The 18,246-nt window shown below is 35.0% G+C and overlaps 1 protein-coding gene across 1 annotated transcript in view; it reads right to left on the bottom strand.

Annotated features, from left to right (window-relative positions):
- The window catches only part of ERO1B (endoplasmic reticulum oxidoreductase 1 beta), a 65,086-nt gene that overhangs the window by 7,514 nt on the left and 39,326 nt on the right, over positions 1 to 18,246 (bottom strand). The window contains exons 7-15 of the mRNA XM_069064499.1: positions 16,581 to 16,701; positions 16,429 to 16,475; positions 12,482 to 12,493; positions 10,697 to 10,723; positions 9,583 to 9,675; positions 8,853 to 9,099; positions 7,645 to 7,714; positions 849 to 935; positions 74 to 207 (exon numbers count right to left, since the gene is read on the bottom strand). Of these exons, the coding sequence (XP_068920600.1) occupies positions 74 to 207; positions 849 to 935; positions 7,645 to 7,714; positions 8,853 to 9,099; positions 9,583 to 9,675; positions 10,697 to 10,723; positions 12,482 to 12,493; positions 16,429 to 16,475; positions 16,581 to 16,701 (838 nt within the window). The remainder of the gene's footprint in view (positions 1 to 73; positions 208 to 848; positions 936 to 7,644; positions 7,715 to 8,852; positions 9,100 to 9,582; positions 9,676 to 10,696; positions 10,724 to 12,481; positions 12,494 to 16,428; positions 16,476 to 16,580; positions 16,702 to 18,246) is intronic.

Here is an 18,246-nt window from a genome sequence, read left to right as displayed (position 1 = left end):
ATCATCATTTTTATAGCTCAAACTCATTTAAAAGGTGGTATAAGCAAGATTACATTATGAAGATGATTCTTACCTTCCAAATGCATTTAAAAGAGCAACTATTTCTTGACGAGTGAGTTGAAAACCTTTAGATGGGCTATTCTCCGGAAGATTCTGAATTTCTTTTTCAGAAAATAGTATCTTCAAAGCAGTTCCTAAACCCTGAGTCTAGATGAAATCATATATTTTAATTTTATTTTGTATACACATAGTAAGTATGTACTTAGACTTATAAGTTTCACTTATCTTATAAGGTTTGAATGTCTTTTAATATTTATATGAAATATAAGAGCAAATTGTATATATTATGCTTACCAAATGTTTTTATGATTTCATAATGAATTGTCAGGACTGAAAAACTTCATCTTCTGGTAATCAATTTCCTTCCCCTAGGGATACTATTCTCCAAAGCTTAGCTAAGGTTTATGCTCAGGTGACAGATACCTACTTTCTTTCTGGAACTATACTAAAACTCTTTTCATTTTACTAGGAACTGTAAAAACTTATACTTAATTCCTTGGCACAGACCTTTAAGGCTACTTGCTGTATCACAATGAGGCAGCAGAGTAGGACTTTGGTGGAGGTATTTAACAAGTAAATAAATATTTTCCTATTTGTATATATATAATGTGATATTGTATAGATTCTTAGCATGTTCAAACAGGGATACTATTATTTGCTTTTGCCTGTATCAAAGCTTTACTTTGAAAAGAATTTTAAAAACTTATGAACAGCTCTGAACTGCTTAGTGGAAGGCATTCAGTATAGTAACAACAATTCCAAAAACAAAGAAACAAAGATATACATACCTGTAGTTTTCCCCATAACCTGCATTTGTCACATCCAACACAATCCATTATACGTGATATATTCTTGAAATGCAACCGTAATTCTTCCTGATAGATCGAAAATATTTCCACTATGGTTAAACTAGATCTTTAACTATATTTAGATGAAACAATTGTAAATTTACTAAAAAACAGTCCTTCAAATAAAATGTATGTTCAACAGGACTATGATGTGACTGCAAAGAAAAAAATCCACAAAAACAAAACATAAAACAATCACAGCCTTCAGAGGATGAGAGCTGGGGCTGGACCTGTGATGTCAATGATTGGAGAGCTCCCTCATAAGAAAATTTCCTCCACCAGTACAGGTTAGTACCATATCCACAATTTATTTTCTTATGTAGCTGCCCAGAGCCCTGAAAGGTTAAATGATTTGCCAGGGTCACACAGGAAGTATGTATCCAAGGCAGAATTTAAATCCAATTCTTCCTAGTTCCTAGACTAACTCTCTATTCACCACGAAGTGCTGCCTCAGAATGCAATCTTAGGTTGTATTAACAGAAGTATTATGTTGAGATACTAAACCAATATATTGTACTTCAAATAACAAATCCCACCCTAAAATGGTCAAATTATAATTCAAGTATTTTTTTTTGTTTAAGGCAACATATTTTTGGAAGGATATTGACAAATTATAGAGCATATAGGAGAGCAAAGCAGTATGGCTGAAGGGAGCCTCAGAAGCAGGGCAATATAAGACAAGGTTGAAAATAGTGGGACATTTTATCTGGAAGAAAACATCAAGGAAGGATATGACAGTTGTCATAAAATATCTCAAGGGCTCACATGTGAAAAAGGTCATTCTATATGGCCCAAGACAATATAATAAGAACCAATGGATTAAATTACAAAGAAACATTTTTTAGTATATGAGGAAAAGGTTTCTAGCAATTAGTTTTAAAATAGAGTAATATTATAAGGCAACAAGTCTCCTAATACTATGTATGCACAGGATAGCTGAGCATCTATTGCATAGGTAACTTGGTGGGATGGAAAATTGGGTTAAATGACCAACCTCTTAGGTTCCTTTCAAATACTGTTAACTGAAGGGGTACTAAGCTGACAATTTTTATACAATAAATTGGCATCACTGCCAATTTATAAATTTTACCTGAAGAATGTTTACTGAAGGCAAATTTTGTGCAAAGCACTCTGTGGGGCACCATGAGAGGTTCACAAGTAAATACATCTTAAGTCCCTGTCTTCCAGAAGCACAACTACTATGATCACCTTCTGTGTCTGGCAAAGTATGTGCACACTTGTTTTGTATTATAATCTTTTTTTCTGTTTTGTTATATGTGTTGCAGAGTCAATAGTAGTTCTAGAACACAAACCCTTTATTCCCTCAAGCCTACACAACTCTTTCATTAGAGCTCAAAACTTCACTGAAAAATGTGAGGCTATATGCCATAAGCTACCTCTACACTCCAAATGACCTCGACATCATCCCTGATTTTTCTTCTTTGTTCTCAGAGGAAGAAATGGCCTTTCTCTGTGCAAACACCAATTCCTCTATTTATATCCTTCATACTAACCCCTCCCCTCTCCTCTGGGAGCCTGCCTTTTTGATAATTCTCTTTCCTTAATTTTCAATCACTGCTTATCCTCTGGTTTCCTAACTAATACCTATAAACATGCCAAGACCTCTCCCACGCTTGAAAAAAAAAATCACCACTTTATCCTAACCACCCCATCAGCATTATCTCTTTCACTGTCAAACACTTGGAAAAAGTTGTCTACACTAGTTGCATCCATTTTTTTCTCTTCACACTAACTTAAGTCACTTGCAACCTAGCCTCTGACCTCATCACTTAAGTAAAATTTCTATCTACAAGGTTACTAATGATCAATTAATTGCCAGCTTTTCCTTAATGACCTCTGCTGGTTCACCTCATATATACTGGGTGGTCATGAAAGCTCTATAGGGAAATTTCTTCTTTCTTTATAACTTGTTGGTAATTTTATCAGTTCCCATGGGTTCAATTATACTTCTAAGAAATCACTTCAGACAGCTCCCAGAGCTTATCCAGCTCATCTTTCTGAATTCCAATACCATATCATCAACACCTGCTAACTGAACATCTCTGATTTGGCTGTAGCTACTAAAACATGCCCAAATCAGAACTTATTTCCCCAAAACATTCCCTTCCATATAACTTCCCAAAGTTCTCAAGCTTAAAGTGATCGATCACCTTTTCCCTTTCCCTTATCAGCTATTAGATTTTGTTTATTCCACCTGCACAATATGTCATGCATTCAAGCCCTTCTTTTGACTCACATAGCTACCACTCTAATTTTAGGCTCTTACCACTTCTCACCTAGATTACTGCAACAGCCTATAGGGCTGATCTGCCTCAAGGCCCTCCCCTTTCCAAATTATCCTCCAGCAAAACTGCCTGAGTGATATTCCTAGTGAACATGTATGACCACGACACTCTCCAAATTCAAGAAGTTCTAGCAGCTCCCTCTTGCCTCTAGAATCATACACATGCATGCCTCTGGCTTTTAAAGCCCTTCACGACCTCGCTGTACTCTCCTTCACACACTACAGTCTAGGCAAACTCACCTTATTGATCCTGGCCCATAACATTCCACCTCCCTTCTCTCTACCTGGGCTATTCCCCCAAGCCTGGAACAAATGCCCTCCTCACCTCTACTTTATAGAATGCCTAGCACATTGTAAGGGGCATCAAGGTAGCAAAGTAGATTAAGTTCTGTCCCCTTGGAGTCAGGAAAATTAGTCCAGGTATTTACTAGCTGTGTGACCCCGGGTAAGTCACTTAACCCTGTTTGCAACAGTTTCTTCATCTGTAAAATGAGCTGGAAGAGATGGCAAACCCCTCCAACATCTTTGCCAAGAAAACCTTTTGAAGGGTCATGAAGAGTCAGCCACAACTAATCAACAGCAACAAAAAAAATCAACTTGAAAGCTGTTCAAATATCACTTTTCACATGATACTTTTCTTGATACCACATTCTCCCCATAAGTAATTTTTTTCTTTATGTATTTACAGTTCATTTACTCTTAGAAAATGTGAGCTCCTCAAATGCAGGAAGTGTTTTATTTTTGCCCTATTATTCTCATTATCTACAAATGCCTGGCACATAGCAGGTACTAATTAGTGCTTCTTGGTGTACTGATCGGCTGCCATCAAACAAAGCTTGTAGTCCACAAAACCCTCCAGAACTTTTTCGGAAATACTGTTAACCAGGCTTCTTTCATCTTGCATTTGTGGAATACAGTTTCCTAAATCCAAATATAAGACTTTACACTTATTCCAATTTTAAATTTCACCTTATTCAAATCAGTTTAATGGTGTAGTCTGTCCAGATCTTTCTGAATGACTTTACTAGCTATTCCTCCTACCGTGTTTCCCCGATAATAAGACCTATCCCGAAAATAAGCCCTCCCGTACTGTGTAAGATTCCTCTAAAATAAGCCCTCCCCCGAAAATAAGCCCTATTGAGATTGCTACTGTAGTGAAGGTGATCCACTTCCCCCGCCCCCGTGAAACGCACGCCGTGCTCCGAGCTGCATCCAATCAGAGCTGCAGCAGTGAGCGCATCATCCTGTTCTTCCCCAGTGATTTGCTTATTGAATAAAGGTACATTTTTTTCTTCACATTTACCTGTTTATTAAAATTGCTGTCAATGTTCATTAAAATAAGCCCTCCCCTGAAAATAAGTCCTCTGGTGTTTTTCTGTCCAAAAAAATAATAAGACAGTGTCTTATTATCGGGGAAACACGGTAGCTTTGTGTCACCTGTAAATTTGGTAAGAATGTCATCTATGTCTTTATTCAAACCATCCATGAATGAATGAAATGCATTTATTAAGCACCTACTACATGCCAAACACTATACTAAATCATTGATAAAAATATGAAACCCCAGGACCAAGCAGATTCCTGAAGCATTTCATTGGAAACCTCCTTTCAAGTTGACACTTATTCATGACCAGTTAACCAGTTCCTAATTCAGCTAATTGTTCTATATTGTCTAGCTCACATCTCTTTTAACCTGTCCACAAGGATACTATGAAAGATTTTTATCAAATACATTGCCAAAAATCTAGGTAAATGGTAATTCTAGCATTCCTCTAGATCTACCATTTTAGTAATCCTAAAAAGGTAAAGAAGTTAATCTGGCATACTCAGAGAATTACCTGAAGCAAAGCTTATGATTTTTTTTATATATCCTTGAAAAACAGTAGGCAAATTTTACTTTATTTATTCACTTAAAATGTAATTCCAACTTGAATTTAAAAACAAATGCAATAATAATGCTAAACCAAAATAAAACTATATGACTATTTCCTTACAGATACAAAGACACCAACTCCCCACCAACATAGGCTCAGTGACCTTTAGTTTCCTTTGTTTAGAAATATCAGAAGCAAAATTTTCCACTTAACTACAAATATTTTTGTGATAATATAAAATAGGGGGCATATTTACCATCATATATGTTGAGTCAGCAAAGGCAGATGTATCAAAGAACTCTGAATAGCTAAATTAAACTACTTACTGCCCAAAACACACTAGTCAACAAGCAAATTTAGTTTGTTAACCTAACAAAAAAAATCTAAAAATGACTGGCAGGTATGTTTAAAGGAAATTGAAAGGTCTCATACCTTCCAACACTCTATCAGTAACCCACTACAATACTACATTATCAGGGTACATAGGTGGCACAGTGGATAGAGCACTGGTCCTGGAGTAAGGAGAATCTGAGTCCAAATCCAGACTCAGACACTTACTAGCTACGTGACCTGAGGCAAGTTGCTTAGGTCTAATTGCTTCAGGTAAAAAAAAGATACTAGGCTATGGAATTTATAAAAAGGAATAGTATCATAATGAGTTCATTGGATGAAATAACCTATTCTTCCCTTACAGCTTTGCCATAGAACTCTAGAAATTTAGAGGTGCTGGGAATCAAAGAAATACAGTATTTATCCATGACATCCTCTTTTAATGTTTTTCTATTTCTAACATTCTTCTAAATGTATGGTCACTTGGAAATAAAAGTATTTCCCTAGAATAGGGAGTAAAAGGGCCATTAGGTAACAGATCCTGAACTTGAAATCAGGAAAAATGGATTCAAATTCTGGTTCTTCCACTTCAGCTGTGTAGCCATGGCTGTATCTTAACATCTACAAGTCTGAGTTTTTCATCTGTATTACAGGAGGATTGGACTAGCTGACCTCTAATATTCCTTCCAATTCAAAGTCTATTCTATCATTCAGTAAATAAAACTGTTATATATGAAAATATTCTTATGAAAACAAAATGTTTATTTCATCAGCATTTCTATACAAATTTCTCCAATTGGATGAATATCTATCTGGTTTAATTCTGTTCACTTCTTTTAATGATGTTACAAACTTAACACTCATAAATTTCATTTTAAACAAAAGTAATATAAATAAAATTTATCTTTTGGAAATACTAGGTAATAATATTTTATATAATAATTTTAAAAAAGAAAACAATATTGGTGATCTTGAAAATGGCTAACTCAGGTTAAAATCTCATAGGAAGGTGAGCTTGTAATATTACAACTTCAAGCTTAAAATCGCTCAGCTCTTCAAAATTTCCTGATCATTTTAAAAAACATTTCCACATCATACTCACAGGACAGAATCACCAAAAAACTGGACAAATCAGAAAAGTAAAATATAACTACCGTGTTTCCCCGATAATAAGATACCGTCTTATTATTTTTTTGGACAGAAAAACACCAGAGGGCTTATTTTCAGGGGAGGGCTTATTTTAATGAACATTGACAGCAATTTTAATAAACAGGTAAATATGAACAAAAAAATGTACCTTTATTCAATAAGCAAATCACTGGGGAAGAACAGGATGACGCGCTCACTGCTGCAGCTCTGATTGGATGCAGCTCGGAGCGTGGTGTGCGTTTCACCGAGGGGGGGGGACAGTGCATACAGAGGGTACCGTAATGTAGCGTGTAGCGCAGGGGATCACCTTCACTACAATAGCAATCTCAATAGGGCTTATTTTAGAGGAATCTTACACAGTAAGGGGAGGGCTTATTTTCAGGATAGGTCTTATTATCGGGGAAACACGGTAGTAAAAAATAAAAGTAAAATATAACTATAATTCCCTAGTAAAAATAGGGAAAGAAACGCATATATTCTCTCCTCAGTAATAGTACCACAGTATCCAATTAATGGGGGCAGCTAAGTGGTGCAGTGGATAGAATGCCAGGCCTGTAGTCAGGAAGATTCATCTTCCTGAGTTCAAATCTCACCTCAGACACTTACTAGTTGTGTGACTCTGAGCAAATCTCTTAACCCTGTTTGCCACAGTTTCCTTATCTGTTAAATGAACTGGAGGAGGAAATGGCAAACTACTTCAGTGTCTGCCAAGAAAACCCCAAATGGGGTCACAAATTGTCATACACAACCAAAAAAAATCCAATCAAACCAATTTCAAAAAGTGAGGAAACTGTCTATTACGGAGTAGCTAGGTGGCGCAGTGAATAGAGAACCAGCCCTGGAGTCAGGAGGACCAGAGTTCAAATTTGGCCTCAGACACTTAACACTTACTAGCCATGCGACCTTGGGCAAGTCACTTAACCCCAATTGCCCTGCCTTCCCCCTCTAAAAAAAAAAAAAAGAAAAGTGAGGAAAATGGCTGAGAATCAAAAGAACAAACAGGAACTGAAATAGGACTAATTTAAAAAATTAATTTCAAGTTTATTTTCAAATGTTAAAGAAATGTTACTGACATTACCTTTAATGATTTAGCCTCCTTTTGGTTTCCTGCAAACATGGATTTCTCATCAAAATGCATAGGGAAGGACCTGATCAAATAATAATTATGTGGTAAAATAAAGATGAAAATTTACATACTGTGCTACATAATTTTTATCACTACAGATATTTTTAAATTCTAAAATGACTACATTAATAATATCATGGTTTATACACTAAAGGAAAAAATGTCAATGTGTGGATTGTTCAATACAAGACTAAGTCAAAATGATGGATATATTATTATAACAGATGGAAACAAATAAATGAAATTATGCACTAAAATGTCATCATAAAAAACAGGTGATTATGTTAAGCATGGTATAAACAAAAGCATTTAAAAATTCTACCCAAAAAAAATTAGCTTGAAATTTTTCTAGCTCTAACTTTTTTTCTATCTGAATATCCAGAAAGTTGAATAAGTTTAAGATTTTCAGGGAGAATACTGCCACAATTCCATTTTATGTAAAAGGCAGTATAATGTACCAATGGAATACACATCAGAAGACCCCTGATGGGTAAGAGTCCTGGCCCAATCCATTCACTAGTTGTGTGATAGTGGGCAAGCAATTAACCTCCCTGAGGCTCAGTTTCTTTAGCTGTAAAATAGGGATAACAATATTTATATTATCTACCAAGGCATAGCTGATATTACAATCAAATCAGTTAACAGATTTAAAGTGTTTTATAATTGTAAAATAAGTATTAGTTACATAAAGCACACATCTTGACGGATTACAGTAATTTATCCTAGTTTCAATCAACAAAAATAATGGAAAAATACCCTACAATGTTAAAATAGCAATGGGCTGAGCAGAGATTTGGAAAGTGAGCAAAACCAAAAGCAACGAATGTAATTGTCTTGAAAAGCTAGCACGTGAAGCATGGCATTCTAGGCAGATAATAGGACAAAAAGTTGCTATACATAACTCAAACTTAAAGAGTCCTATTTTTAAAAACAGAAATAGTAATAATTTCTTGACTGTGAAGCGGTTTCAGCAACTGAGATGTCTAGAAACATTTTTAACTCCATTTCCAGAAATGTTTTCAAATAATGATATTCTGATGACCCTTTAAAAATCTAGTTCTGCCTTTCTTCAATGACTTACACATTAATCTCCATTTTTCATTTCAATTTAAACAAAGGTTATCTTTTATGTAAAGGTAAGAAATAACTTCAATTCTTACTTTGTATCTCGAAAGATCTCCAACAAAAGGTTTTTTGTCTCAGCATCTTCTTCTACATTTCCAGTGTAAAGGTCAACAATTGAGCGCTCAAAGTACGGGGCAACCTTTGACAGAGCTCGGAGTTCAATCAAATACAAAAAGTAGAGGTTCTTTAACCTTCTAGGACCTTCCCCTTTGGTCTCCTCAGGGTCAAAGCGGCGCTTAAACTCTTTGATGTTGGGTCCCCAAGTAGGTTTTCCCCAGGTTTCTAAAAAGAAAGATGTTAATAAAAACAAAAAATTCCTGTATATATGGATTACCCTATAACATGGAAAATTTGTATTTTCTTTCTTTCTTTGCTTAAAGACTGTCTCGCTCAGACTAAATGCAGAGGCTACTCCCAAGGCTAGTCCCACTACTTCCTGGTGCCAGAGATTTGGTATTTCAAACACAAGCTGGTTTGTTCCTCCTTGGGCATCATTAAGTTCAATACCCACAAACCACCCTTCCACCCCCACCCCCACCCCCACCCCAGGGGCTCAAAGTATTATGCTAAACTAAACTTAATGCAGATACACAATTTGCATAACCCACTACAATTTAGAATTCCTGAACTTAAACCTAAGATCCACAAATCTTGGCTTCCCTGATAGCTGTGATTATAGTCATGTACCTCTATACTCAATTCATGCATTTTCCATAATTATTTTATTTACAGAATGTGAAACTTAATATTTAAAAATCTGATTACCTTCCAAAAGATATTTTGCAGACAGATGTAAGTTGATGCTAGCATGAAGCCCAGAAATTAGTTTATAGAATACTCTTTTCTCCAGACACAAACCTATACAGGAAGATATTGTGGGGAAAGCATATGTATGTGTGTGTGTGTGTGTGTATATACATACATAAACATGCACACATATACATAATTAAAATAATTCATAGAATTTTAAAATTAAAAATAAAAAAAAAGTCAATGCACAATCCAAACAACTTTAGGAAAGCATTTTTCTATTCATATTTTGTATATCAGAATAAAAAAATCAGAGCTAAAATTCATTGCCTTTTTTGATTCATACATACTCTATCAGAGTGGCCTGAGCCAAGCAAGGAGATACAGTTACAACAAAGAACAATCCATACTGGAAATATATGCTAAGGGTGGTCAATAACAGAATGTTCTTTCTCTTTACCTATATGCACACTAAAACACTCATAAGAGCAACCCTCATGTTGTTGGCAAAAAGAAAATGGAAACAGCATGAGTTCTCACTGACTGGGGTATAGCTGAACACACAATAGTATAGAAATCTAATGGATCTATACTGTAAGAAATGATAAATACAAGGAATTCAGATATACATGGTAAGACTAATTATATGATTACAATAATATAAACTTTAAAACAATAAAAGTAAGCTGAACTCTAAACACAATGACCAATCTAGGTTCTGGAGAACTGAGGATGAAATATACTTTACTTTCCTCAGTAGAAGGTTGGGGGTGGGAGAAGAAAGGACAAAATGTTGTATACATTATATAATAATTATAAATATATATCATATAATTGCTTATGATATTGTTATACAATAAAAAAGTTGCTTTGTAGGTACAGTTTAGCTTAAATGCTTTCCTGCTGAAGTAGAGCATGTAATACTGGAAATAAGTGCTATATTTTTTCAAAAGGCACCAATAAAAAAAGAAAAGGAGAAGAATGATATAGATGTGTCATCCATGATCAATTTTTTTTTTCGACACAAAGTTGTGCGCTAGTCAAAAGCAGACTAATTGTAATGGTAAATATTAAATATATATGAAAATATGCAGAAGCTGCTGATAGATTATATCGTTAAATTATTTACCTTCTAGCCATTTGTAGAATGATTCTCCTGAAAAGAGATATTTTAGTTAATACTTTTAATAGTCAAACAGAAACCAGACTAAATTAAGATAACATTCAAAGCGGGAAGGGTCTTGAACTATTTAGTGCAACACCTTTATTTTGCAGAAAAAAAAACGCTCTAAAGCCCAAAGAGTTAAGTGACTTGTCCAAAGTCATACTGATAAGTAAGTAGCAGAGCTGAGTATTTGAATCCAGGTTCTTTAGACTCTCAATCTTGCGTTTCTACTGAACCCATTAATACAATTCCAATTTAAAAACTGTCCAACGTCTACACTATGTAGAACACCATGCTAGGTATGGCAGCAAACACAAGTTAACACTTGTGTGCACTGCCCATAAATAACTTAATTACTTGATTGGTTAGGAGAATGCTCCTAAACAAATGATTCCTTAAGTGTATTAAAAAGCTGTTAGTAAACCTTCCAAATAAATTTGACAACTTAAATAAGAGTATCCTCTATACTTTATCTTCTCTAAACTAAACATCTACAGTTCCTTCACATGATCCTCAGGTGTCTCAGTCTCAAGTCCTCTCATCCAGCTTGCTAGTGTCCTTTGAGATCCAACTAGAAATCCTCTGGGAAAGTACTCAATTATTACATCACTATTCATCAAAAAGATGTATACAACAGACTACATATTCAAAATGTAAAAAAGCTAGAGATGTGAACAAGGAAAATCACCTCAGGAAGCTATCTCAATGTTCTCTCTACCATGACTAGTTCTCAGAGTCTATATCTAGAAAAATTATTAGGGGAGAAATGGAGTTGTAAGAAACTGAAGATGGAAGCAATATAATGATAATATGATTTCTTTAACCAATGTAATATATAAAACTAGTCCTTTTTTACACCCAAAATATAACAGGATAGCTTCATATTGTACTTAGAATCCCAATTTTGGTGTGTTTAAAAAAAATTCTTGGGGCAGCTAGGTGGCACAGTGAAATACAGCACTGGTCCTGGAGTCAGGAGGACCTGAGTTCAAATCTGGTCTCAGACACTTAACACTTACTAGCTGTGTGACCTTAAGCAAGTCACTTAACCCCAATTGCCCTGCCCTCCCCCCTCCAAAAAGAAAAAAAAATTCTTTATTCATTAATAAACAGTTGCTTAATAACTACAGTATAAAAATATCATGTACATCAACTATATATATAGTATATACATATGAATATATATATATACATACACACATGTGTATGTATTTATCTATATCTGTATCTACATCTATATGGAAGCTAGGTAATGCAATGCATAGTGTCAAGTCTCATCTTTCCGATTTCAAATCTGACCTCAGACACTTACTGGCTGTGTGACCCTGGGCAAGTCACTTAACCCTGTTTGTTCAGTTCCCCCCTTTTGTAATAGCTAAAGAAGAAAAAAACAAACCACTCTAGTATCTTTGCCAAGAAAACCCCAAATGGATTCACTAAGAGTTGGACACAACTGAAAAACCTAAACAAGAAATAAATGTGTGTATGCATGTACATGTATGCATACATATATGTACAATGACAAAACTAAGACAGTGATTTAGATAGTAATAACTGAAGCTTAGTGTTTGTTAGGCTCTCTTTCATACAGTCTAATTTCAGAACAAAAAAATGCTTTAAAAAGAGAATATCTTCTTAGGTAAAATGTATAAATTAGAAGATATCAAAGTTTAGCCACTTAAAAGGATTCTCTTTATAAACTGTAGCTCCAAATATTTTCATTTCTTAAAATATCACAATTTAACTCACCATCATCCTTTCCTGAAAAACAAAACAAAACAGTAGTTATTTTAAAATATGTGGAACAGTTAAAAACTCTATTTCTATACACATTAAGTATTGGAAACAAAACACATATTACACTATGTTATACTAATAACTTTGCATATAGCACCAAGTAAATAAGACACCCTGAAAATGAAGAATTGTTTATCCTGAGTTACTATGAGAAGATTCCAATGAATAAAGTTTAATCTATAATATGAACACATGAAGTAAACTGCATTGTTAAATACATACTATATCCCAGGAACTGTATTAGGTGCTGGGGATACAAATAAAAATCTAAGAGTCCCTTCCCTCAAAGAGTTTACCTTTTAGTGGGGGAATACAACATGTATACCAATTATGTGCATATTCTCTATTACATGAGTAAAAATATTTTCAAGTCATATCATAAGAACTAAATTTTCTTGTAAAGAGTCACCCATTATAATCCTTCCAGTAAGATGAAGGACTACCCATCACCTTACTATGTAACCTGTCATTGTAACTTCCTGGCCATTGCCAAATAATCTGCATTCCCAGGACCACTGAGCTTTTTCATCCTTCTTGCAGCCGAATCCTCCTGTTATGTTATCTCCCTAGTCAGAATCTGAGCTCCTTGACAACAGTGACTGTCTTGTTTTTCTATTTGAATCTAGTGTTCTCAGCCGAGTAAATGCTTAATAAATTCTTTTTTAGTCACACACACATAGAGAACCAGTCATTATGTCACTTTAAATTATTTTTACGTTGCTATACCTTCATTTGGCACTGCCAGCTTTTTGTTTTGCTTTTCATTTTTTTCCTTCAAAATATACACTCAGAACTCCACTTAAAGATAGGGATTACAGAGATTGCAAGAGATGCTCTGGTTACCATAAATAAGAAGTAACAATTACTTAAGCCATTGCCCTAGTACAACATAGGTTATTTGTCTGAGAGACCCAGAACACTTGAATAGATATGCACAGTGGTTAATTAAAAAGATGATCAAAGGTCATAAATTCAATGAAGCCACTGAGCAGTAGGACAGGAAAAAAGATGTCTATTGTGATTATGCTTCATTCTAGTACTAGCACCCTTTTCCTTTACCTCCATTCTCCTGTATCTTCTATCCTTTCTAGCTTTCTTATTTGCTTCATTTGTTTCCTTCTATATAAGATGTCCTTCCCCCATGGCTTTTTCACTGGCTGTCCCCCATGCTTAGAATTCTATCCCTCCTCAACTCTACCTCCTGGCTTCCCTAGCTTCATTCAAGTCACAGCTTAAATGTCAATTTCTAAAAGAAGTCTTTCCTGATACCTTTCTTTTATTGATTATTTTCAATTTATCCTATATGTATTTTGTTTGTACATATCTTACTTATATATTGTTTCTCCTATGAGTTTCTTCAGAGTATGGACTGTCTTTTCCCCTTATTTGTATTCCTAGCACATAATATAGTGCCTAGCACATAGTAAGGTGCTTAATAACTGCATTTCAAACACATGTGGAATACTGAGTTTATCTCTAGACAAGACATTTTAGGAAGGTCACTGACAATTTTGAGAGTTTCCAGGAAAGCAATGCAGATGGTGAAGAGTTTGGAAATAATGGGATATCAAGATTGGTAGAAAAGAACTGGAAATGTTTAGGATAGAGAACACTTAAAGGAGAGTGAGGAGAGAAGTGGATTGTTACCTAAAAGAGGGTTGGCCTGGAAGTTAGTGGACCTGTGTGATTTTGGGCAAGGTGCTTAACCTAAATGGGTCACAATTTCCTCATCTATAAAAAGAGATGAGCAATATGACACCAAGGACCCTTCAAGTTCTAAAACTATAATCCTATGTATCTGAAGATCTGTCACATTAAAGAGGAATTAGAGTTGTCCTGTTTAGCCACAGAGGACAGAACTAGATTTAGGTTTGATTTAAGGAAAAATTTCCTGAATGATTAAATGCTATTCAAAAGTGGAAAAGGCTGTTTTGTGGGTAGGAATCCCTTTCTCAGTAGAGGTCTTCAAGGAAAGGTTAAAGAACAACTTTCAAGGTAAGTGACAGAAGGTGCTCTTAATAAAGAAGAGGCTGGAAGTGACTTCCAAATCTGAGATTCTGTGAGAATAAGGAAGAGAGGCCAAGTAGGAGAAGAGCTCCCTCCACAAAAGCAGTCCTTCTTCTGCAAGCAGACAATCTAAAAATGAACTTTTAAGAAAAACACAAATCTGTAGTCTCCAGTGATCCTGTTTTGTTTTTTTTTTACTTTTTGAATGGGGGAAGGCAGGGCAATTGGGGTTAAGTGACTTGCCCAAGTTCACACAGCTAATTTTGTGTCAAGTGTCTGAGGGCAGATTTGAACTCAGGTCCTCCTGACTTGAGGGCTGGTGCTTTATTCATTTCGACACCTATCCGCCCCCCATTTATAAAATTTAACAATAGTTGCTATGTTATGGCAGCTAGGTGGCACAGAGATAGAGCACTGGGCCAGGAGTCATTAAGACCTAGGTTCAAATCTGGCCTCAGACTTTTCCTAGATGAAACCCTGAATAGATCACTCAACCTCTGTCTGCCTCAGTTTCATCTGTAAAATGTGGATAATAGTTCCTACATCCCAGGGTTATTGTGAGGATAAAAATATAACATCTGTAGAACACTTTGCAAACCATTAGGTGCTATATAAATGATAGATACTATTATCTTATTACTATGTGTAAAATCCTTATGCTAATTGAAAGGCCACAATTATTGAAGAACTAAATCATATCAACCTTGATACTTTTATCATAAATGAATCCAGGAAGCAAAAGTTAAGTTGCAGCTGAATGGAAAGAGGAGTCATTGTTTCTACGTGGAGAGGTAAATAAAGAATTTGTCAAAGTTGCTAAACCTTAACTTGTGATAAGCATTTGCCAAAATAAAATAAAACCAAAAACCTTTGCAGGGAGTGAGGAGGCAGAAAAATTCTAAGGCAACCTTCTAAATTAGATCAACATATATCTTAATATATAATGACTACACTGTAAAACTTGATATAAAGAAGGGTGGCATCATGGAAAATATAAAGTAGTCTCTATAGCTAGGAACGTATGGTTTAAAGTTCTAGTAGAGTTATAAATTCGGTGGAGATAAGAAACCAAAGAATTAAATTCTAAAGACACAAAAAGAAGCAACTCTGAAGAATAGGAGTGAATGGAAGTCAGACTGTTTATAGTGGAAAAAACACAGGATAGTCCTAGAAAGTTGAATTTAATTCCCAATTAAAAAAAAGTCAGTAGCCGAGGTAAGCTCTAGAATTGTTTTGAGGGCTCAGGCTTTTCCCAGTACAGGCCTATCCTTGTAAGAGTTGTCTCAGACACAACTGTACCTAAACCGTTACAACAGGTCTGTAACCAACCTTGTTTTCTATGAATTCTTAGGAATAAGAGTAAGAGCAACTGATGAACACTGGCAATAGCTCTAATTGTCCCAAACTGGTTATCAAGTAGTTAACACTTCCTGGGGGAACTAGGTGGTACAGTGAATAGAGCACTGGCGCTGGAGTCAGGAGGACCTGAGTTCAAATCCAGCCTCTGACACTTAACACTAACTAGCCATGTGATCTTGGGCAAGTCACTTTACCCCAATTGTCCTGTCTTCCCCCCTCCAAAAAGCAAAAATTAATTAATTTTAAAAAGAACCATATTCCTATAAAGTATTTTCAATATATCTTGCTATCTACCTACCATGAAAAAAATTTGACCTCTAATGATTTTTAAGTCAATAGATCCAGTTTTTATTCTATATAAATATAAGTAGTGAAATTTACTATAAATTCATAATAAAAATGTATACTTAATGCATACATGAACAACATAAAACGATTTTTATCCATCCACTAAAAAGGCAAGATTAGTTATAAAAAAAAAGATTTTGAAGGTAGTCCTAAGTATGTAGATACAAATATTTTAAAAAACCCACCCCAGCTGGGTGCCAGTGGATTCAAAGGACGATATACAGATCGAGGCCTGAAAGAAAGAAAGAAAATGAATTTTGGAGGGTATGAAGTACTGTTTTCAAAACACATACACATACAAATGACTATCCTCCCCTCCCTATCCCTTAACCATTACTTGAAACAATTTTCTTCATAGATGCTATTCCACACTCTCCATGCAGAGGGCCCTTTGTATCCTGTGTAACGCTCTGGATTTAGCAACAGGTCCACATACTGGGCAGCTGGAGATCTCTCATCTGAAAAGGAAATAATTCTGAATTATAAGTCTCATGTCATCCCTTGTTTAAAACTTAGTATCACAAAGAACAACGAAGCTATGTCAAAGGGAAGATAAATGTTTAAAATAATAGCCACAAGAAATGGTAGCATCTGGGGCGGCCAGGTAGCACAGCGAGTAAGAGCACCGGCTCCAGTGTTGGGACGACCTGGAGATCGAATCCCGGGCTCAGACACTCAGCACCACACCCAGAAATAACTGGCCGTGTAACCTTGAGCAAGTTACTTAACCCTGATTACTATAAAAAAAAAAAATGGTAGCATCATATGAACAACTGTGATATAGGAGCATACTTATGAATTAGCATAACTTAATGATAAGAAAAAAAGTCACTATTTTCCTCTGAAAATTATATTATTATCATTCTTTCTAATTGCAAAAAATTCTTTCCTATTGCTAGGGATTTAAAAAATAATTTCATAAAATTTAAGAATATATAGAATTGAAAAGATCTATGGGAGGCAGAACTTACTTCATTTAAAAAATATTTATATGTATATATTACAATTTTTAGATTTTTCTCTCTTAAATATATACATGCCTGAACAGGTAATCTGGAAATATTTAGCTTGTATGGACTATACACACTTGATACTTAATAAAAATTTATTGTTGCTGTTATTAAAATTTGCCCCTCTCTGTGTGCTTATTCATTAAATATGACTTTTTGCTAGAAGAATGTAATTTGAACTTATGTAAATGCTCAATTTCAAATAAAACCAATGACAAACATTACTGATTTTTCCCCTGACAAAATGAAGTGATTTTCCTCCTCACACCGAAACAGAAAAAAATTCACAACTTGAAATAACAAAATCTTTAACTTTTCAAATGACCACTGTCTGCATTTAAAATGAAGCAGTATACATTCAAAATAAGCATTAACTGGATGTCTCGAATTTTCACTAAGTGTAATAGGCTCCCCTTGAGGAGTTTAAAAGTCATTTAAGTTACCAGCATTAGCTTTGTGGTGTCAGGCTTTAGAGTTAGCTACTTTGTCACAAGATACATATCTGTGACCTCCATTTTGGAGGTTATACAAGCTATGAAAAACATCTGCTGTCTAATTTGTAGAAAATAAAATTGTTTCTTGCATTTCTGAGTATTATGTAACCTATTTTTGCAGAAGGTGAGGTTACATTAAGTGCATCTGTGTATCCTGGTTAAAATATTCCTTTTTGAAATAAACCTTCATATTCTTTTAAAAAAAAATCTCACTGTGGAGGTCAAACATAGATATGTACATGTCTAGAGAACATTTACAAGAACAAAGCAACACATCACAGTTAAGTGTGATAATACAGTAGTTCATGGGGGCTTAAGCAACAAATACACTACCACCACCACCAGCTCTTTTTTAAAGCTTGGCTAGATCTTTAATACTACAGAGATGAATTATAAGAATCAACTATGTTCATAAGCATCTAGCCTTAGAGATTCCTTAACTCATCTTCCTCCCCTCCATTAATTTATATCAGTCCTCAACATCTGTAGGACACCCCAT

This window comes from Petaurus breviceps, unplaced genomic scaffold (genome assembly GCF_028583685.1).
Source record: "Petaurus breviceps papuanus isolate PSGF00001 unplaced genomic scaffold, PetGlider_PUasm1.0 90633, whole genome shotgun sequence".
Taxonomy (NCBI): domain Eukaryota; kingdom Metazoa; phylum Chordata; class Mammalia; order Diprotodontia; family Petauridae; genus Petaurus; species Petaurus breviceps.
The sequence above is the reverse complement of the archived record's forward strand: the minus strand, read 5'-3'. Positions and strand labels throughout refer to the sequence as shown.